The sequence below is a fragment of the Hypanus sabinus genome, assembly GCF_030144855.1.
Source record: "Hypanus sabinus isolate sHypSab1 chromosome 1 unlocalized genomic scaffold, sHypSab1.hap1 SUPER_1_unloc_3, whole genome shotgun sequence".
NCBI lineage: Eukaryota > Metazoa > Chordata > Chondrichthyes > Myliobatiformes > Dasyatidae > Hypanus > Hypanus sabinus.
Window position 1 is genome coordinate 45,732 of NW_026778910.1, and position 22,715 is coordinate 68,446.

Here is a 22,715-nt window from a genome sequence, read left to right on the forward strand (position 1 = left end):
GTTAGTGAGACCAGGGCATGGCCTGGATGGTGGATAAAAACACAAAGGATGATGGGAAGGAGGGATGTGTGGATGGTTGGGATGAAGATGGAGAAGGAGTGGAGGGTCAGTGGGAAGATGAACACTGCCACATGCAGAGACAACTAATTCGGCAAGTTACTGCACATAACTCCGAGAGCCTCTCGTGTCCATGTCAGTTGTACTCCAATATGATTAGTAACATAGATTGGCTTTCATAACATAGTAACAATCGACAAGCTGAAAATACAGAGGCTGCATTGGGAATGAATTGGAAGCTTCCTGAAAATCGGGAGTTGTGACGATGTGAATATGGACCCAAGCCAAGTTTATATTATTCCCCACTGACTGCTGAATGTCTGCTGTTGAGTGACCACACAGAGCACCTACCAGAAACACGGAGCTGCGTAACAGGGAGATAGTTGTAACGATTCCTCCTGTCAAATTCAATCCTGAAGAAGTACGGCCCTTTATCTTCCTCAGTGATATTGTCGATAACCAGGGAACAGTCACCGTCTTTCAAGTCTCCAGACAGACGGGTCCGAGACTGAAACTTCTGCATCTCCTGACTGTGATCGCTGGAGTGAAACACTATAGGTCCAGATTTTGAATTGTCACTGTTATACCAGATACCAGTCCTTGACTTCTTATCCAGACGTGACGGATAACGGTAGTGGCATGGAATCCGGGCACACAAGCCTCTCTGTGCTGTCACTTGTGATGGTCTGTCAGCTCTCCACTCATTCGACACTGCGGCTGAGGAGAGAATGAACAATGTTTGGTAATGGACGACTTGTGAACACATCGGACTTGATATCCACCCCCTGTATCTCTCTTGCACAGTGGACGTGGTGTGTACTGAGTGTGGGAGACACAAGGAAACCCACCAGGCCTCCTCACAGATGGAGGGGACATGTTAGTCGTTTGTGGGGGGGGGGGCTCGTAGCAGGTTCATTCTCTGTTCTCTCATTGGCCTCAGGACCGATGAAGTCCAGCACTGTCAGGAAGAATCAAGGACAGAGGTGTCATCTATCACTGCAGGAGGAAATGAAGTGGCCAAAACTGGTCTGCGTTCCTCTGTTGGGAATCACTTCCTGTTTGCTCTACCACGTGTCACTGTCTCTGCTCCTTCCATCCATCCACTACACTGGATCCATCAGATCTTATGGATCTAGGAATGAACGTGGATCATTATTATCTAAGGGATCCCTGTGGGACTCCCACAGGTACAAGGATGCCGACGTGCCTGTGACTGAGTACCACAGACACCGGTGACAGACAGACTGGAACAGGGGCCTGTTCTGGCAGTTCCCACGCTAAAGGTGCAGCTTTCTCACAACCTGTCCCAGTCAACAATACAACAATCCCACACACTGTCCTGCTCGTACTACTGCCCAGTTAATGTGCATCATCACTGTATATCACACTACGGCGATTTAAATCTTCTGGAACATAAGAAGCTGGACTTAGCACAATACATCACAGGTACCTCCCTCCCGACCATCGGAAGTCTCCACAACAGGCGCTACCTCAAGAAGGCAATGTCCATCGTCCAACATCCCCACACTCCACACCATGTCATGTTCTCACAGCTCCCATCAGACTGGATCAATGACAGAGGAAGACTCCCTCCTTCTCAATAACTGTGCGGGATGGTGATCCAGGGCTCCAGGGCTACTCCGGTTCCCCTCATGGACCGGGACAGGACTCCCTCAGCAGGGCACGGCCTCGATTGAGGCAACAGTTTGAGAGAGTAACCCCACCGGTGACTCTCCACTCACAGGCGATCCCTGTTCTCCAGGGCTTTCCTCCTCCCCAGAGGATGGGTGCTCTGGGCACAGTCTCAACCGAAGGCAATTCTGCCACCTCACACGCCCTCTCTAAAATGGTGCCGCGCACCAGCCTGGACTTTGCATGCTGAAGAGAAGCCACCCAGCCAGAGGCCCTTGAGTGACAGGACTTTCCTCCAGCTCTGGGGAGACATACTCTGAGCATACGGCCTTAACCGGAGGTAAATCCTTCCCCTGGATTGCAGACTCAGAGACACATCTCTCCGTATCTTCAGACCACAGGGATGCTGTGGCACGCTGACCTCCATATCGGAGGCTCCCTCAGACTCGGGCACCACTTTCCTTACCCCGACTTCCCCAGGCCTTTGCTGAATCTCAGACACCATAGGGCCCTTCGAGTCGGGTTCAGGAGTAACCTCCTGCCCCTCTCCTCCGGGGGAGAGGCCTCGAGATGGTTGTTCTTTCTCTTGGCCTTCCTACCAGATACCCGATCCCACCGCTCACTGTCATCCGTGCTGCGCCCATCCCCGACATTCACCACCACGGGTGGGTGGGGGGAACAGCAGGGGTAGGGACAGGTCGGAAAGGCTCAGCAGTGCTGCCCTGGGTCTCCGAAGTGAAGTTCACAGCCTGCGAGTATGTCCAAACTCTTTACAGACCAGGCATGTCATCTCTGGACTATAATAATGCCCCTCAAATTGCACCTGAAAGCCCCCACCTGCATCCCCACCCCTTTCCAGTTGCATCAGCAAGCGGCGCTGAAATGAGAAAAGGTGATCAAACCCCTGCAGAGGTGTCCTGTACCACACTGGGGTTGTATTTGACTGCACCAAGAGAGCACAGCTGGGGAGGAGGGCCGTACCAGGGATATTGGGGGTGGGCGTCGGAAAGAATAACCAACTTCACAAGTACCAGCATCGGCTCCACCATCATGAAAAGCTAACTAACGGCCAGGGACACATCTCTCCCAGACCGAAGATTGGACCACCCGTCCAGCAGTGTGACCCTCCCTCAGCACTGCCCCTCTCACAGTGTGGGTCTCCCTCAGCACTGCCCCTCTCACAGTGTGGGTCGCCCTCAGTACTGCCCCTCACAGTGTGACCCTCCCTCAGCACTGCCCCCCACACAGTGTGACTCTCCCTCAGCACTGCCCCCCACACAGTGTGACCCTCCCTCAGCACTGCCCCTCACAGTGTGACCCTCCCTCAGCACTGCCCCTCACACAATGTGACTCTCCCTCAGCACTGCCCCTCACACAATGTGACTCTCCCTCAGCCCTGCCCCTCACACAGTGTGACTCCCCCTCAGCACGGCCCCTCACTCAGTGTGACTCTCCCTCAGCACTGCCCCTCATTCAGTGTGACCCACCCTCAGCACTGCCCCCCACTCAGTGTGACTCTCCCTCAGCACTGCCCCTCACACAGTGTGACCCTCCCTCAGCACTGCCCCTCACGCAGTGTGACCCTCCCTCAGCACTGCCCCACACACAGTGTGACCCTCCCTCAGCACTGCCCCTCACTCAGTGACCCTCCCTCAGCACAGCTCCTCACACAGTGTGACTCTCCCTCAGCACTGTCCCTCACACAGTGTAACTCTCCCTCAGCACTGCCCCTCACACAGTGTGACTCTCCCTCAGCCCTGCCCCTCACACAATGTGACTCTCCCTCAGCACTGCCCCTCACTCAGTGTGACTCTCCCTCAGCACAGCCCCTCTCACAGTGTGACTCTCCCTCAGCACTGCCATTCACACAGTGACTCTCCCTCGGCACTGCCCCTCACACAGTGTGACTCTCCCTCAGTACTTCCCCTCACACAGTGTGACCCTCCCTCGGCACTGCCCCTCACACAGTGTGACTCTCCCTCAGCCCTGCCCCTCACACAGTGTGACCCTCCCTCAGCACTGCCCCACACACAGTGTGACCCTCCCTCAGCACTGCCCCTCACTCAGTGACTCTCCCTCAGCACAGCTCCTCACACAGTGTGACTTTCCCTCAGCCCTGCCCCTCACACAGTGTGACTCTCCCTCAGCACTGCCCCTCACACTGTCTGACCCTCCCTCAGCACTGCCCCTCACACAGTGTGACCCTCCCTCAGCACTGCCCCTCACACAGTGTGACTCTCCTTCAGCACTGCCCCTCACACAGTGTGACTCTCCCTCAGCACTGCCCCTCACACAGTGTGACTCTCCCTCAGCACTGCCCCTCACGCAGTGTGACCCTCCCTCAGCACTGCCCCTCACTCAGTGACTCTCCCTCAGCACAGCTCCTCACACAGTGTGACTCTCCCTCAGCCCTGCCCCTCACACAGTGTGACTCTCCCTCAGCCCTGCCCCTCACACAATGTGACTCTCCCTCAGCACTGCCCCTCACTCAGCGTGACTCTCCCTCAGCACTGCCCCTCACTCAGTGTGACTCTCCCTCAGCACTGCCCCTCACAGTGTGACTCTCCCTCAGCACTGCCCCTCACAGTGTGACTCTCCCTCAGCACTGCCCCTCTCACAGTGTGACTCTCCCTCAGCCCTGCCCCTCACACAGTGTGACCCTCCCTCAGCACTGCCATTCACACAGTGACTCTCCCTCGGCACTGCCCCTCACACAGTGTGACTCTCCCTCAGTACTTCCCCTCACACAGTGTGACCCTCCCTCGGCACTGCCCCTCACACAGTGTGACTCTCCCTCAGCCCTGCCCCTCACACAGTGTGACCCTCCCTCAGCACTGCCCCTCACTCAGTGTGAATCTCCCACAGCACTGCCCCTCACACAGTGTGACTCTCCCTCAGCACTGCCCCTCACTCAGTGACTCTCCCTCAGCACAGCTCCTCACACAGTGTGACTCTCCCTCAGCACTGCCCCTCACACTGTCTGACCCTCCCTCAGCACTGCCCCTCACACAGTGTGACTCTCCCTCAGCACGGCCCCTCACTCAGTGTGACTCTCCCTCAGCACTGCCCCTCACACAGTGACCCTCCCTCAGCACTGCCCCTCACACAGTGTGACCCTCCCTCAGCACTGCCCCGCACTCAGTGACTCTCCCTCAGCACTGCCCCTCACAGTGTGACTCTCCCTCAGCACTGCCCCTCACAGTGTGACACTCCCTCAGCACTTCCCCTCACACAGTGTGACTCTCCCTCAGCACTGCCCCTCTCACAGTGTGACCCTCCCTCAGCACTGCCCCTCACGCAGTGTGACCCTCCCTCAGCACTGCCCCACACACAGTGTGACCCTCCCTCAGCACTGCCCCTCACTCAGTGACTCTCCCTCAGCACAGCTCCTCACACAGTGTGACTCTCCCTCAGCCCTGCCCCTCACACAGTGTGACTCTCCCTCAGCACTGCCCCTCACACAGTGTGACTCTCCCTCAGCACTGCCCCTCACTCAGTGTGACCTTCCCTCAGCACTGCCCCACACACAGTGTGACCCTCCCTCAGCACTGCCCCTCACTCAGTGACTCTCCCTCAGCACAGCTCCTCACACAGTGTGACTCTCCCTCAGCCCTGCCCCTCACACAGTGTGACTCTCCCTCAGCCCTGCCCCTCACACAATGTGACTCTCCCTCAGCACTGCCCCTCACTCAGTGTGACTCTCCCTCAGCCCTGCCCCTCACACAATGTGACTCTCCCTCAGCACTGCCCCTCACTCAGTGTGACTCTCCCTCAGCACTGCCCCTCACTCAGTGTGACTCTCCCTCAGCACTGCCCCTCACAGTGTGACTCTCCCTCAGCACTGCCCCTCTCACAGTGTGACTCTCCCTCAGTACTTCCCCTCACACAGTGTGACCCTCCCTCGGCACTGCCCCTCACACAGTGTGACTCTCCCTCGGCACTGCCCCTCACACAGTGTGACTCTCCCTCGGCACTGCCCCTCACACAGTGTGACTCTCCCTCGGCACTGCCCCTCACACAGTGTGACTCTCCCTCGGCACTGCCCCTCACACAGTATGACTCTCCCTCAGCACTGCCGCTCACTCAGTGTGGGCCTGCCTCAGCACTGTGGTACGAATATGCCACAACTCTGAGGGGCCGAAGGGTAAAAAGTAGCCCCCTCCTTTTCGAGAATCGCCAGATCGCTGTTAATTCGGGTCTGGGACCCAGGAAATGAGAGAGAGAGATGCAGAATCCACAAGGTTTGGAATGTGTCCTGGCCTCAGCGAAACAAAAACCCCTGATAACAGCTATTATCTCTTGGAGACGGAATTGTGTATTGAGTACTGTACTATTCATTGAAGCCCCTCAGGGGACGACCAGCGTGGGCTGGTTGAGGGATTGCATCATCACAACCTGATTGACATCTGAGACCCCGTGAGTAAGGATAAAAGAGGGTCTGGGGAACAACCCCTTTAGACGCACCAGGAGAAACGCTAGAAATCCCGTGACAGCGTTTAATAGCGACAGCCGGTGGGGGCTCGTGTGCGTCCTCCCTTGCCTGGGATTGGCAGCCTCACTATGGAAGAACGGCTTTAGCTAAAGGAGAGGCCACAAGTGAACGGCCACACCAACGGGTCTCCCGCAGGATCAAAATCATAAAAGTAAAAATCGGCAAGTTTCTAAAAAAAATCTCTCATTCTCTCTCCAACCAAAGGCTGCAGCCTGCATGAACTGAGTGACTTTTATATTTCCATCGGACAATACATTAACCCCTAGACAATGATAGAGCTATTTCTTATTATTATTATTATACCCGCACTTTTAGATTTAGTATTGATGACGTATATTATCTGTATGTTTGCATTGATATAATTTTTGTGTATTTTTACTAATAAATACTGTTTAAAAATAGGACCATAGGTTTCAACGGACCTCTCTATCTTTGCTGGTAAGTGACCCAGTTACGGTGTTCATAACAACTGCCCCTCACACAGTGTGACTCTCCCTCGGCACTGCCCCTATCAGTGTGACTCTCCCTCAGCACTGCCCCTCACACAGTGTGACCCTCCCTCAGACAGTGGTATCTTACCCTTCCGGTTTAAGGGGGAGTTGGTGAAGCAAGGCGACAATTTGCTGATAACAAAGCTGTGAATTACGGTATTAATCACTCTGTTTCCTCGGATACGGTCACAGTAATCGATAGTCTGTAACTTGATCTTTTGAACTGCCTGCACGACCTGGTATTTTTGCGGTGTGAAGTCTGGGAAGTGCAGGACAGTTGTGGCGTGGCCTGTAAGGGTTGAATCGAGACATCTGGACGAGGTCCTGAGAGCGGGGAATAAACCAATGTTTGGCCATTGTTGGGGCAAATTTTAGGCAATTTGATGTGGCAGAACAGAGGCGTTGTGACGGAGGGAAGGCAGAGTGGAAATGATGGGACCTGTGCCCGATGGCGCATCGAAGTTTGGCAATTTAAGTGCCGGGACAGACTGAAAAGGTGAGGGTGTCGGGGCGGGGGACGAAGTTCAGCTCGCTGTTCCCCGACATATCTCAAGATTGTGTATATTCGACATACTCCGATAATAACTGTACTTTGAACTATGAGAACTAATTGCTGATGTGTGATATCGAGAAACTAACCAGCCGAGTTCTGAGAACTGCCCAACACCCGTGGTTTCACACATTTCCACCGTCAGCAAGACTGAACCAACACTGTTGAGTTGTCACTGACTATTCTTATGGAGCCAGTGATGTCTCTGTGAAGCTGTTCACCAATCAGCCGGGCTCTCGCCCCACTGCCCCACACGTTCCATCCCCGAATGATCCAATTCCCACCGGTTAATCTTGTTAAAGCTGCTTCCACTACCCTGATGAGAGACTGAGTTACAGAGAGAGGTTGAACTGGTTGGGACATTCTTCATTGGAGTGTATCATACAGGGTGATCACATTGAGGTGTATAAAATCATAACGGACAGAGACAGGGTAAAAGTTCAGTCTTTTTCCCGGAGTTGGGAAATCAAGACCACAGAGGCACAGGTTTAAAGTGATGGAGGAGAGATTTAATGGGGAATCGAGGAGCAATTTCTTCTCCCAGAAAGTGAACAATATAGAAGACCATAAAACTATAACACACAGAAGTAGAATGTCACCTTTGAGGTCCTTACTAATCAAAAACCTATCAGCCTCTGCTTTAAATACACCGAATGAATTGGCCTCCACAGTTGTCTGTGGCAATTAATTCTACAGATTCAACACACTCCGACTGAAGAACTTCTTCCTCTTCTAAAGGGATGATCCTGTTCGGAGGGAGTGCCCTCCAGTCTGAGACTCTGCCACCTGTAGGAAACGTCCTCTCCGTGTTCATTCTACGAGGAACAAGCTGCCAGAGGAAGTTAATGAGGCAGGTAGATGAACAACATATTGACAGGAACATCGAGAGATGTGTAGAAGGATATGGGGCAGAGGTGGACAAATGAAGGGTCTCGGCCCAAAATGTTTATTCCCCTTCAGAGATGCTTGCTGACCTGCTGAGTTCCTTCAGCATTTTGTGTGTGTTGTTCAAGATTTCCAGCATCTGCAGAATCTCTTGTGTTTCTCAATAATTTAGATGGGAATCTTGGTCAGCAGGAACAATTTGGGCTGAAGGACCTGTTTATGTGTTGTATGACTCTGGCTCTTTCAGCTAACCAGTCGGACACACAGCCCAGCCCCCTACTCAGCCCTGAGTACCCTGGTTAGTGTCACACCAGCCAGACTAAAGGAAAATCAGGGATTTGCTGCCCGAGCTGCTGCTGATTTACCTTGAAGAAGTGGCAGGAGGAAGTACACCTTTCCGATTGTTCTCAGATCCAGCATATTCTGTCAGTTTTCTCCCCTTAGACTGAAAAAGAAAGTAGTTACAATGAAACTGCCGTGGTTCCAACATCAGTGTGAGGGACAAGAAGATTCTCAGACTGTGCTATGCTATTCCCATCAGTAATCCCACACACTTCTGATTCATTCCTTTTTAATTTTATACAGAACATCTTAAAGGGAGCTTTGAAAACAAGGACACATGAAAGGGGAACTGGGCCCCAGTGAACCAGAAGGGAACAGGAAACTGACACAAAGTGGTGAAGGAGGTGTTTGACACATTGGACGTATTGTCAAGTCAGATCACTTTTATTGTCATTTCGACTATAACTGCTGGTACAGTACATTGAAAAATGAGTCAACTCTTTTTTCAGGACCATGGTGTTCCATGATACAGTACAAAAACCAGACTGAACTACATAAAAAACAACAGACAAAAACTACACCAGACTACAGAGCTACCCAGGACTGCATGAAGTGCACAAAACTGCAGGCATTACAATACATAATAATCAGGACAATAGGGCAGCAAGGTGTCAGTCCAGGCTTTGCGTATTGAGGGGTCTGATAGCTTGGGGGAAGAAACTGTTACATAGTCTGGTTGTGAGAGTCCAAATGCTTTGGTCCCTTTTCCCAGACGGCAGGAGAGAGGAGTGTGCGGGGTCCTTCATAATGCTGTTTGCTTTCGGGATGCAGCGTGTAGTGTAAATGGCCGTGATGGCAGGAAGAGAGACCCCGATGATCTTCTCAGCTGACCTCACTATCCGCAGCAGAGTTAGGGTTTATTGTTTATTAACATCATATATTCACAGGGTTCAGACAGACAATATTTACAAGACAGTAAGTACAGTGTATGCAAATTAAAATATGGTTATTGCAGTCTATAAAACAGTCAATATCCCAGAGGGTGCACTGTTCCTGGAAGTCCCCCATTGTACACATTGCAACCGTGTGCTCCCTCTGCAAGGACAGCCAGGAACAAATGTATGTGGTCTGACACTCCATCATTACTGTCCATTTTTTTCTGAAAGTGCTGCAATCACTCAATACTATCCCACTGACGGTACAGCACTCCCTCAGTACGTTCCCTCTAACAGTGTGACACTCCCTCAGTACTGTCACTCTGACAGTGTGACACTCCCTCAGTACTGACCCTCTGACAGAGTGACACTCCCTCAGTACTGTCCCTCTGACAGAGTGACACTCCCTCAGTACTGTCCCTCTGACAGAGTGACACTCCCTCAGTACTGTCCCTCTGACAGAGTGTCACTCCCTCAGTACTGCCCCTCTGACAGTGTGACACTCCCTCAGTACTGCCCCTCTGACAGTGTGACACTCCCTCAGTGCTGCCCCTCTGACAGTGTGACAATCCCTCAGTGCTGTCCCTCTGACAGTGTGACACTCCCTCAGTACTGTTCCTCTGATAGTGCAACACTCCCTCAGTACTGCACCTCTGAAAGTGTGACACTCCCTCAGTACTGTCCCTCTGACAGAGTGACACTCCCTCAGTACTGTCCCTCTGACAGAGTGACACTCACTCAGTACTGCCCCTCTGACAGTGTGAAACTCCCTCAGTACTGTCCCTCTGACAGTGTGACACTCCCTCAGTACTGTTCCTCTGACAGTGCAACACTCCCTCAGTACTGCACCTCTGAAAGTGCGACACTCCCTCAGTACTGTCCCTCTGACAGAGTGACACTCACTCAGTACTGCCCCTCTGACAGTGTGGCACACTGTCAGTACTGCCCCTCTGACAGTGTGACACTCCCGCAGTACTGCCCCGCTGACAGTGACATTCCCTCAGTACTGTCCCTCTGACAGTGTGACACTCCCTCAGTGCTGTCCCTCTGACAGTGTGACACTCCCTCAGTACTGCCCCTCTGACAGTGTGACACTCCCTCAGTACTGCCCCTCTGACAGTGTGACACTCCCTCAGTACTGCCCCTCTGACAGTGTGACACTCCCTCAGTACTGCCCCTCTGACAGTGTGACACTCCCTCAGTACTGCCCCTCTGACAGTGTGACACTCACTCAGTACTGCCCCTCTGACAGTGTGACATTCCTGCAGTACTGCCCCGCTGACAGTGACATTCCCTCAGTACTGTCCCTGACAGTGACACTCCCTCAGTACTGTCCCTCTGACAGAGTGACACTCCCTCCGTACTGCCCCTCTGACAGTGTGACACTCCCTCAGTACTGTCCCTCTGACAGTGTGACACTCACTCAGTACTGCCCCTCTGACAGTGTGACACCCCCTCAGTACTGCCCCTGTGACAGTGTGATACTCGCTCAGTACTGCCCCTGTGACAGTGTGATACTCCCTCAGTACTGCCCCTCTGACAGTGTGGCACTACCTCAGTACTGTCCCTCTGACTGTGTTACACTCCCTCAGTACGGTCCCTCTAACAGTGTGACACTCCCTCAGTCCTGTCCCTCTGACGGTGTGACACTCCCTCAATACTGTCCATCTGACAGTGTGAATCTCCTTCAATACTATCCCACTCACAGTCTGACACTGTCTCAGCACTGTTCCTCTGACAGTGTGACACTCCCTCAGTACTGCCCCTCTGACAGTGTGGCATACCCACAGTACTGTCCCTCTGACAGTGTGACGCTCCCTCAGTACTGTCCCTCTGACAGTGTGACACTCCCTCAGTACTGTCCCTGACAGTGACACTCCCTCAGTACTGTCCCTCTGACAGAGTGACACTCCCTCCGTACTGCCCCTCTGACAGTGTGACTCTCCCTCAATACTATCCCTCTCACAGTCTGACACTGTCTCTGCACTGTTCCTCTGACAGTGTGACACTCCCTCAGTACTGTCCCTCTGACAGTGTGGCACACCCTCAGTACTGTCCCTCTGACAGTGTGGCACACCCTCAGTACTGTCCCTCTGACAGTGTGGCACACCCTCAGTACTGCCCCTCTGACAGTGTGACACTCCCTCAGTTCTGCCCCTCTGACAGTGTGGCACACCCTCAGTACTGCCGCTCTGACAGTGTGACACTCCCTCAGTACTGCCCCTCTGACAGTGTGACACTCCCTCAGTACTGTCCCTCTGACAGTGTGACACTCCCTCAGTACTGTCCCTGACAGAGTGACACTCCCTCAGTACTGTCCCTCTGACAGAGTGACACTCCCTCTGTACTGCCCCTCTGACAGTGTGACACTCCCTCAGCGCTGACCCTCTGACAGTGTGACACTCCCTCAGTGCTGTCCCTCTGACAGTGTGACACTCCCTCACTACTATCCCACTGACAGTGTGACACTCCCTCAATACTATCCCACTGACAGTGTGACACTCCCTCAGTACTGCCCCTCTGACAGTGTGGCACTACCTCAGTCCTGTCCCTCTGACTGTATTACACTCCCTCAGTGCTGTCCCTCTAACAGTGTGACACTCCCTCAGTACTGTCCCTCTGACAGAGTGACACTCCCTCCGTACTGCCCCTCTGACAGTGTGACACTCCCTCAGTACTATCCCACTGACAGTGTGACACTCCCTCAGTACTGTCCCTGACAGAGTGGCACACCCTCAGTACTGCCCCTCTGACAGTGTGGCACACCCTCAGTACTGCCGCTCTGACAGTGTGACACTCCCTCAGTACTGCCCCTCTGACAGTGTGACACTCCCTCAGTACTGTCCCTCTGACAGTGTGACACTCCCTCAGTACTGTCCCTGACAGAGTGACACTCCCTCAGTACTGTCCCTCTGACAGAGTGACACTCCCTCTGTACTGCCCCTCTGACAGTGTGACACTCCCTCAGCGCTGACCCTCTGACAGTGTGACACTCCCTCAGTGCTGTCCCTCTGACAGTGTGACACTCCCTCACTACTATCCCACTGACAGTGTGACACTCCCTCAATACTATCCCACTGACAGTGTGACACTCCCTCAGTACTGCCCCTCTGACAGTGTGGCACTACCTCAGTCCTGTCCCTCTGACTGTATTACACTCCCTCAGTACTGTCCCTCTAACAGTGTGACACTCCCTCAGTACTGTCCCTCTGACAGAGTGACACTCCCTCCGTACTGCCCCTCTGACAGTGTGACACTCCCTCAGTACTATCCCACTGACAGTGTGACACTCCCTCAGTACTGTCCCTGACAGAGTGACACTCCCTCAGTACTGTCCCTCTGACAGAGTGACACTCCCTCAGTACTGTCCCTCTAACAGTGTGACACTCCCTCAGTACTGTCCCTCTGACAGTGTGACACTCCCTCACTACTATCCCTCTGACAGTGTGATACTCCCTCAGTGCTGTCACTCTGACAGTGTGACACTCCCTCAGTGCTGTTCCTCTGACAGTGTGACACTCCCTCAATACTGACCCTCTGACAGTGTGACTCTCCCTCAATACTATCCCACTCACAGTCTGACACTGTCTCTGCACTGTTCCTCTGACAGTGTGACACTCCCTCAGTACTGTCCCTCTGATAGTGTGGCACACCCTCAGTACTGTCCCTCTGATAGTGTGGCACACCCTCAGTACTGTCCCTCTGACAGTGTGTCACACCCTCAGTACTGCCCCTCTGACAGAGTGGCACTCCCTCCGTACTGCCCCTCTGACAGTGTGACACTCCCTCAGTACTGTCCCTCTGACAGTGTGACACTCCCTCAGTACTGTCCCTCTGACAGTGTGACACTCCCTCAGTACTCTCCCTCTGACAGTGTGACACTCCCTCAGTACTGTCCCTCTGACAGTGTGACACTCCCTCAGTACTGTCCCTCTGACAGTGTGACACTCCCTCAGTACTGTCCCTCTGACAGTGTGACACTCCCTCAGCACTGTCCCTCTGACAGTGTGACACTCCTTCAGTACTGTCACTCTGACAGTGTGACACTCCTTCAGTACTGACCCTCTGAAAGTGTGACACTCACTCAGTACTGTCCCTCTAACAGTGTGACACTCCCTCAGTACTGTCCCTCTGACAGAGTGACACTCCCTCCGTACTGCCCCTCTGACAGTGTGACACTCCCTCAGTACTATCCCACTGACAGTGTGACACTCCCTCAGTACTGTCCCTGACAGAGTGACACTCCCTCAGTACTGTCCCTCTGACAGAGTGACACTCCCTCAGTACTGTCCCTCTAACAGTGTGACACTCCCTCAGTACTGTCCCTCTGACAGTGTGACACTCCCTCACTACTATCCCTCTGACAGTGTGATACTCCCTCAGTGCTGTCACTCTGACAGTGTGACACTCCCTCAGTGCTGTTCCTCTGACAGTGTGACACTCCCTCAATACTGACCCTCTGACAGTGTGACTCTCCCTCAATACTATCCCACTCACAGTCTGACACTGTCTCTGCACTGTTCCTCTGACAGTGTGACACTCCCTCAGTACTGTCCCTCTGATAGTGTGGCACACCCTCAGTACTGTCCCTCTGATAGTGTGGCACACCCTCAGTACTGTCCCTCTGACAGTGTGTCACACCCTCAGTACTGCCCCTCTGACAGAGTGGCACTCCCTCCGTACTGCCCCTCTGACAGTGTGACACTCCCTCAGTACTGTCCCTCTGACAGTGTGACACTCCCTCAGTACTGTCCCTCTGACAGTGTGACACTCCCTCAGTACTCTCCCTCTGACAGTGTGACACTCCCTCAGTACTGTCCCTCTGACAGTGTGACACTCCCTCAGTACTGTCCCTCTGACAGTGTGACACTCCCTCAGTACTGTCCCTCTGACAGTGTGACACTCCCTCAGCACTGTCCCTCTGACAGTGTGACACTCCTTCAGTACTGTCACTCTGACAGTGTGACACTCCTTCAGTACTGACCCTCTGAAAGTGTGACACTCACTCAGTACTGTCTCTCTGACAGTGTGACACTCCCTCAGTACTGTCCCTCTGAAAGTGTGCCACTCACTCAGTACTGTCCCTCTGATAGTGTGACTTTTCCTCATTTCCATCACTCGAATAATGTTCCCTGTTCCCAGTCAGTGGTCTTTCAAAGTACAAAGGTCATTACATGGAGAGAGTGCAGGGTAGATTTAGGAGGGTGTTGATCAGACTCGTGGGACTGAGGTAAGCAGGGAAGTTGTGTATTTTGGGATTTATTCTTTCGAACCAAGGAGAAAGTGAGGTCTCTTATCGAGGTACATAAAATCATGAGGGGTGGAGATAGGGTGAATAAACCCAGTCTTTTACCAAGTCCACTGAATTAAGAAACAGAAGGCTCCTGTTTCAGCTAAGAAGGGAGAGATTATATAGAACCTGAAGAGACACGTTTTTCACTCAGTGGGTGTTCTGTACCTGGAACCGGCTGACAGAGAAAGTTCATGAGGCATTACAATTACTTTTAAAATGCTGTCAGGCAGATAAAGTACATTGATCAGAATGTTTTAAAAGGATATGGGGAAATGCTAGCCAATGGATTGGCTCTGTTGGCAAGCACTGGATTGGCTGAAGGGCCTGTTCCTGTGCTGTTTGACTCGACCATCGTTCGACAGTGTGACACTCTTTGAGCACTGACTCTGCGGTGGTTTGTCTGATGTGCGACACAGTCCACTGAGGTACGGTGGCATCGTGGTTAGCACAACACTTTACAGTACCAGTGACCAGGGTTCCATTCCCACTGCTCTCTGTAAGAAGTTTGTACATTCTGTGTGGCTTCCTCATACATCCAAAGACACACTGATTGGTAGGTTAATTGGTCATTCCAAACAGAAGAAAGGGAAGGAGGAGTGGCATCGGAGGCAGGTGATGGGCACGAGAAGAGAAGGGGTCAGACGGGAGCCAAAATAGGGAATGGATAGAGAGAGAAGGGGTAAGGGAGAGAAATTACTGGAAGTTTGAGAGATCGATATTCTTGCCATCAGGTGGGAGGTTACCCAGATGGATATGAGGTGTGGCTCTTTCAACCTGAGTTTGGCCTCATTGTGACAGTAGAGGTGGCCATGGACAGACATGTCAGAATGGGAATGGGTATTAAACTGGGTCACCGATGGAGGATCTGCCTTTTGCAGTGGATGGAGCGAATTTGTTCAACAGAACAGTCCCTCAATCTGTGTCGGGTCTCACTGATGTAGAGCAGTGCAGACCGAGAGCATCGAATACAGTCGATGACCCTGACGGAACCTCAGGTGAAGTAATGTGACACATGGAAGGACTGCTTGGGGCCTTGATTGATGGAGAGGAAGGTTGTCGAGGGGCAGGTGTAGTTTCTGCCCCTCCTCCCTACATCTTATTTTGGCTCCTTCCCCCTTATTCCCAATCCTTTTTGAAGGGTCTCGGCCCAATCACTCTGTTTATTCCTCTCCAGTAGTAACACAGGTGGATGGGACGGTGAAAGAGCAGACAGTATACCTCCCTTCATGGGTCAGTGTGCACAGTATCAGAGTTGGGATGATATGTTGCAATGTTACAAGCCTCTGGTCAGACTGCAGTCGGAGAACTGCGTGCAGTTACGGCCATCACACTATACAGAGGAAGTTATTGTGCTGGAGAAACTCAGTGGAGAGTCACCAGAATGCCTCTTGGATTGAGGGACATTCATTTTCTTTTCTCTCTCTTTTTTCCCCTCTCTGTCTCTCCTCCTCCTCTCTCTATCTCCCTCTCTCTTTCTCTAGCCCTCTCACTCTCTGGAGTGAAGGAGGACAAGGAGTGACCTGATAGGAATAGAGTGCTAGGAGAGGCACATACAGTGGGGATCACTAAACTGCCTCCCAGGATGGAAGGCATCCATTTTTCTGAGATATACAGCTTGTTTTCTATTTTTTTTGTCTCTCTCTCTCTCTCTCTCCCCACCTCTTTCAGCTCCCCCTCACCCACACACGCTCACTCCCAAACCTTCTCTGCCTCTCCCTCTTCCTGTCCCTCACTCTCTCCTTCTCCCTCACCTATGCCCTCACCCTCTCCCTCATACTCCCCCTTTCCCTCTCAGTCTCCCTCCCAACATCTCACTCTCTCTCACCCTTTCACCCTCTCTCTCTCTCTCTCTCTCTCTCTCTCTCTCTCTCTGGAGAACAAGGGTTCTCTCTCTGGAGTGAAGGAGGACAAGGGGTGACCTGATAGGAATAGAATGCTAGGAGAGGCACAGAGAGGGTTCATCACTAGAATGTATTTTTGTCATGGTGAGGTGTCAGCAACAAGAGGATGCAGGGCGAAGGTGCCAACGAGGGGTTTCAAAGGGGGACTGAGAGGAAATTATTTTCTGCTTGTTGATTAATGAATGCATTGTCAGAGGTGCCCCAGGCAGATACATTCAGCATGGTTAAGAGGCATTGGAACAGGCACAAGAATGGGCAGGAACAGAAGGATACAGACCTAAAGTGGGCAAAAGGGCAGATGAGACAGCAGGAGTGTGGAGGGCTGGAGAGCCCATTGCTGTCCTGGATAAAGCCGGGAACTGAGAACCACAACCAAGTCCACCAATGATCGGACTCTGTACAGCATCCCACCGCATTTAACAGGACGCAGAACCCCAAACATTGCATCAATGATCAGACTCTGTACAATGTCTCACATTCACCAGTTCTTGCCAGAGTTGGCTACAAGCATGGAATTACATACCCAGGATCAGTCCACTGCTCGTCTCCAGAGTTAATCAGACAGACACTTCAGGGGTCACTGCCCCCTCCTGCAGCAGTTGCACTGTGTGGATAAAATTGTTGAAGAGAACACTTAAATCAAGAAAGGGAAACAAAATGAGGAAGTATTCACAAATGATTAACCCATTCAATCCAGCAGTGACATTATTTTTGCTTAGCCTAGGGACTGCTGCACTGTGGGATACGATTCTCAGGCAGAGCCCTCCCTCTCTCTGTAACCCCACTCTGGACCACACACCCCTCCCTGTCTCTGCAACCCAACCCCCTCTGGAACAGTTGTCTCATCCAAATTTCAGTCTCTTGATCAATAAATAGGGATGATGAGGGGAATCCAGCTGATCGTTTCGAAAAGGCAAATGATGCGAGACCACGTCAGGATTGAAGGTGCAGCCCAGATAGGTTAATTGGCCATTTTAAACCGTTCCGACTGAACAGCTATTCAGTACAGTCTGAGAGGAACTGACGGGAATTTACGAATAGATTGTGGGTGTTGGGATCACCCCATAAACTGTCAGATTTAGACTCGATGGGCCAAATGTCTCCAAAGTCCTCAGGAGATACGGAATTGTAAACAGACTGGGCTGAGAGTTTGTTGAGCAACAGGAAAGAATTAAATCCTAAAATGTTATCTTTCAGAATGAATGGAAGTACAGAGTGGATCAGATCACTGAACTGTTCCCACAACCGATAGACTCACTTTCAAGGACTTTTCATCACATGGTCTCGATATTTATTGTTTCTTTTCTCTTTTGTATTTGCAGTTTGTTCTCTTTTCACACCAGTTGATTGTCCGTCCTTTTGGGTGTGGTCTTTCATTGATTCTGTTGTGCTTCTTGGATTAACTGTGTCTGTCCGCAAGAAATTCATTCTCAGGGTTGCATATGGTGACACATATATACTTTGATAATAAATTTATTTCAGCTTTGCACTTTTGAAGTGCATTCTCTTTATGAATGTATGTTAATGTCTGGAAATTTTGCACTGGACAGAGTTTCCAAGCTGACAGATGAAGTGAACTTGGAGAAGGGGTGGATCGAGAGGAGGACCATGGGAGGATTCAAGGAGATAAATACAGGACGGGGAAGTAGCAGAGAAGGGACAGGCGTAGGTTTTCACTGAGAAAGGAGAAGTGCTAAATGCAGGGTGGAAGAAAGAAAAGAAGATGCAATTCTGCAAGCTGTACTAGAAAGGAGGAAGACTCGGGGAAAATGTGCTTAGTTCACCACAGGTGGCAAGGCAGGGTGAAGAAGTGATTCGAAAAATGTTTTGAATAGTGGCAGAAGCTGCAGATCACTTTAACCAGCGGGTGATGAATCTGTGGAATTCATTACCCCAGATGGTTGTGGGGTCCAAGTCTCAGGAAACAATTAAAGCAGAGGTTGATAGGTTCTTGATTAGTCAGACTGTCAATGGTTATAGACCACAGACAATGGACAATAGGTGCAGGAGTAGGCCATTTAGCCCCCTGAGCCAGTACCACCATTCACTGTGATCATAGTTGATCATCCACAATCAGTATCCCGTTCCTGCCTTCTCCCCATATCCTTTGACTCTGCTATCTTTAAGAGCTCTATCTAACCTGGAAGCAGGTTGAGAATGGGGTTGAGAGAGATAATAAATCAGCCACGATGGAATGGCGGAGCAGACTCAATGGGCCGAATGGTCTATTTCTGCTTCTCTTCTGGACTTACGGTCACAATGAAACATTCTGAAAGCCTAGTACAGGGGTTCCAAACCTTTTTATGCCATTTATCTCTACCATTACCAAGGGTCCACAGACCACGGGTTAGGGACCCTTGGTCGAATATTTAGTCTGGTCATCATATTTTGGGAAAAGGTCAGTCTGTCTGGTAGAGATAAATTGAAATAATTCCAGGTTCAGGGAGTTAATTTCTGCGGGTTGAGTGGAAGATGATTCTGAGGGTCTCTAGTGATGAGGGTGGAGATTTAGAAAAACAAACGCAGAGAACTAGACACAAGGCTCAACTGTCCTCAGTGGATAACTGCACACCCTCCAGCACACTCATACATCAAACCACGTCCACAGGGACAAGCAATAATTTTAACCTTCACAGCTTTGGGTTCAGTTTCATCATGAACTTCCTTCTCTATTTGAATCATAGAAAGCATGTTGACCGGATGCATCACGGCTTGGTACAGTAACCGCTCTGTCTGTGACCGCAAGAAACTTCACATCACAGAAACAAGCCTCCCCTCCATGGCCTCTGCCTACACTTCCTGCTGCCTGAGTAAAGCAGCCAGCATTGTCAAAAACCCCACACACCCCGGACTCTCACCTCTCCCCTCCCCATCAAGTCAAGTGTATTGTCATTTAATTATATATATATTTACCACCAAACGATCCGATGTTTCTCTGGACCAAGGTGTAAAGCACAGTAGGACACATAACATACATGCACAACAACTTAAAGGATAAAATCTACAGATGAATTAAGAATAAATAAACAAGGTAAATTTGATAAATTAAATATTATAAGGTACAGACAGATTTGTCGGTAACACTTTGAATGTGATACAGTAGGGAGTTCAGAAGCCTCTATGTACTCTGACTCATCATTGCTGTCAATGTTGTGTCATCTGTAAGCTAATTGACACGGTTTGAGTCACGTGTCAGGAGTGTGAATTCCAGTGGACTGGGCACACAGCCCTGGAGGGTACCCGTGCTCGGTGTACTGGGACTAGTGATATTATTGCCTACACAGACTGACTGTGGCCTTTGTGTTAAAAAGTCCAGGATCCAGATACAGAGGAAGGTGTTAAGACCTGATGAAATTAGTTTCCCCACTATTTCCTGAGGTATGATGGTGTTTAATGCTGAAACAAAATCTATAACAGCAGCCTAACATATGAGACCCCATCTTCCAACTGGTGCAGCACAGAGTGGAGGGCAGAGGTCACTGATTGGCAGAGGATAAATTGAAGTGATATTCAAACTGGAAAAGGTCCAATGTGGCCGGAAACAAGGCTTGAATGCGTTCCATAACCAGCACTCAAAGTATTTCATAATGGTTGATGTTAATGACACCAGACAATAGTCATTTCGACAGGTTACCGTCACCTTCTTTAGGAATGGAATGAAGGTTGCCATCTTGTAAATGGAGGGGACAATGAGCCCTTCCAGAGAGATGTTGAATATATCCATCAGCACCTCAGTTATCTGGCTGCGCAGTCTTTTGGAACCTGACCTGGTATATTATTTTTGTGTGGGTTGACTTGGCCAGGGTCTGCCTCACCTCAGCTTCAGCCAGACAGAGATATTCAGCCTGTCAAGGATGGGGGCATCCTAGTCTCTGACCTGGAGGGTAGACTTGTGGCTTGTAGTCGCCTGAACTCCATAAAATCATAGACCATTAGTCATAGGAGCAGAATTAGGCCATTTGGCCCAGTGAATCTGCTCGACCAATCAGTCATGGCTGATCGTCTTTTCCCTTCCTCAGCCCCACTTCCCGACCCTCTCCCTGTAACCTTTGATGCCGTGCCCAATCAGGAAGCTATCAAACTCTGCCTGAAATACACCCAATGACCTTGTCTCCAAAGCTGCCTGTGGTAACAAATTCTACTAATTCACCACCCTCTGGCTAATGAAATTTCTCCACATCTCTGTTTTAAATGAATGTTTCTCTATCCTGATGTTGTGTCCTCTTGTCCTAGACTCCCCCACCATGGGAAACATCCTTTCCACAGCTGCACTGTCTGGGAGTTTTAACATTCGAAATGTTTCAATGAGGTGCCCCCTCATCCTTCTAAAATTTGAGTACAGACACAGAGCTATCAAACGTTTCCTATACGATAACCCTTTCATTCTTGTAATCATACGTGAAATTCCTCTCTAATATCTGCAAATCTTTACTTAGATGAGTAGCACGAACTGTTCACAATACTCAAGGTGAGGCCTCACCAGTGCCATATAAAGCCTGAGCATCACATCCCTGCTCTTATGTTGCAGACCTCTTGAAATGAAAAGTAACATTGCATTTGCTTTCCTCACAACTGACTCTACCTGCAAGTTAACCTCTGCACAAAGACTCCAAGTCACTTTGCATCTCAGAGTTTTGATTTTCCCCAAATTTAGAAAATAGTTGGTAAATTTATTTCTACTATCAAAGTGCATGAAAATGCATTTTCATACATTGTATTTGTCACCCATTCTTCTAATCTATCTAAGTCATTCTGTAATCTCTCTACTTTCTCAAAATTACCTGCTCCTCCACCTATCTTCATATCTTCTGCTAACTGTGCAAGAAAGCTATCAATTCCATCATCCAAATCATTGACATATCAGTCAAACCAGTCCCAACACAGACCCCTCCGGAACACCACTGGAACCAGCCAACCAGAAAAGGCTCTCTGTAGTCCTGCTCTTTGCCTCCTGCCGATCAGTCTCTGCTTTATCCATGCAACAAACTTTTCTGTAAATCCACGGGCTTGGAGCTTGTTAAACAGCTTCATGTGTGGTACCTTGTTGAAGGCCTTCTGAAAATCCAAGTACGCAGCATCATCCGATTCTGCTTTGTCAATCCTGCTTGCTTATTCTGCATTCTGCAGCAAGGAAGATCTAAGCTACTCACACAAAATGCTGTGGGAACTCAGCAGGTCAGACAGCATCCATGGAAATGAATAAACATTTCAGACAAGACCGTTCATCTGGACTGAAAAGGAAGGGGGTCAGAAGCTGGGGGAGGGGTTTACAATCTGTCAGGTGATAGGCAAGACCAAGTGAGGGGGTAGATAGGTGAGTGGGGAAGATAGAGAAGAGCAACACGGTATCACAGTGGTCAGCATCGCATATTATAGCAACAGCAACTGAGGTTCAGTTCCTGCTGCTGTCTGTAAGGAGTCTGTACATCCACTCTGTGACTTCATGGGTTTCCTCTGAGTTTCCTCCCACAAAGACGCTCGGGTGAGTACTGTCCCTCTGACAGTTTGGCATTTCCTCAGTACTGACGTTCTGACAGTGTGGCACTCCCTCAGTACTGTCCCTCTGACAGTGTGACACTCCCTCAGTAATGTCCCTCTGACAGGGTGACACTCCCTCAGTACTGTCCCTCTGACAGTGTGACACTCCCTCAGTACTGTCCGTCTGATAGTGCGACACTCCCTCAGGACTGTCCCTCTGACAGGCTGACACTCCCTCAGCACTGCCATCTGACAATGTAGCACTCCCTCAACGCTGACTCTTTGACAGTCAGAGACTCGCTCACTATTGTCCCGCTCACAGAGTGAGACTCTCACTGTACCATTCCCTGACAGTGTGATAGTTCCTCAGTTCTGCTCCATTTTAAACAAAACTACAAAAGATTTATTTACGACACTTCCTCAGTACTGTCCCTCTGACAGTGTGACACACCCTCCGTTCTGTCACTCTGACAGTGCAACACACCCTCCGTTCAGTCTCTCTGACATTGCGACACGCCATCAGCTCTGTCCCTCTGACCGTGCGGCTTTACCTCAAAACTGTCCATCTGACAGTGTGACATTCCCTCAGTATTGTCCCTCTGACATTGTGACACTCACTCACTACTGACCCTCTAACAGTGTGACACTGATTCCATATTGTCCCTCTGACAGTGCGACACTCCCTCAGCACTCTCCCTCTGACATCGTGACACTCCCTC

The 22,715-nt window shown here is 50.7% G+C and overlaps 1 protein-coding gene across 1 annotated transcript in view; it reads right to left on the reverse strand.

Annotated features, from left to right (window-relative positions):
* The window catches only part of LOC132385398 (myelin-associated glycoprotein-like), a 39,452-nt gene extending 22,343 nt beyond the window's left edge, over positions 1-17,109 (reverse strand). The window contains exons 1-3 of the mRNA XM_059957440.1: positions 17,042-17,109; positions 8,473-8,552; positions 409-774 (exon numbers count right to left, since the gene is read on the reverse strand). Coding sequence (XP_059813423.1) covers positions 409-774; positions 8,473-8,527 — 421 coding nt within the window. The 5' untranslated portion in view covers positions 8,528-8,552; positions 17,042-17,109. The remainder of the gene's footprint in view (positions 1-408; positions 775-8,472; positions 8,553-17,041) is intronic.
* Between the last annotated feature and the right edge of the window lie 5,606 nt (positions 17,110-22,715).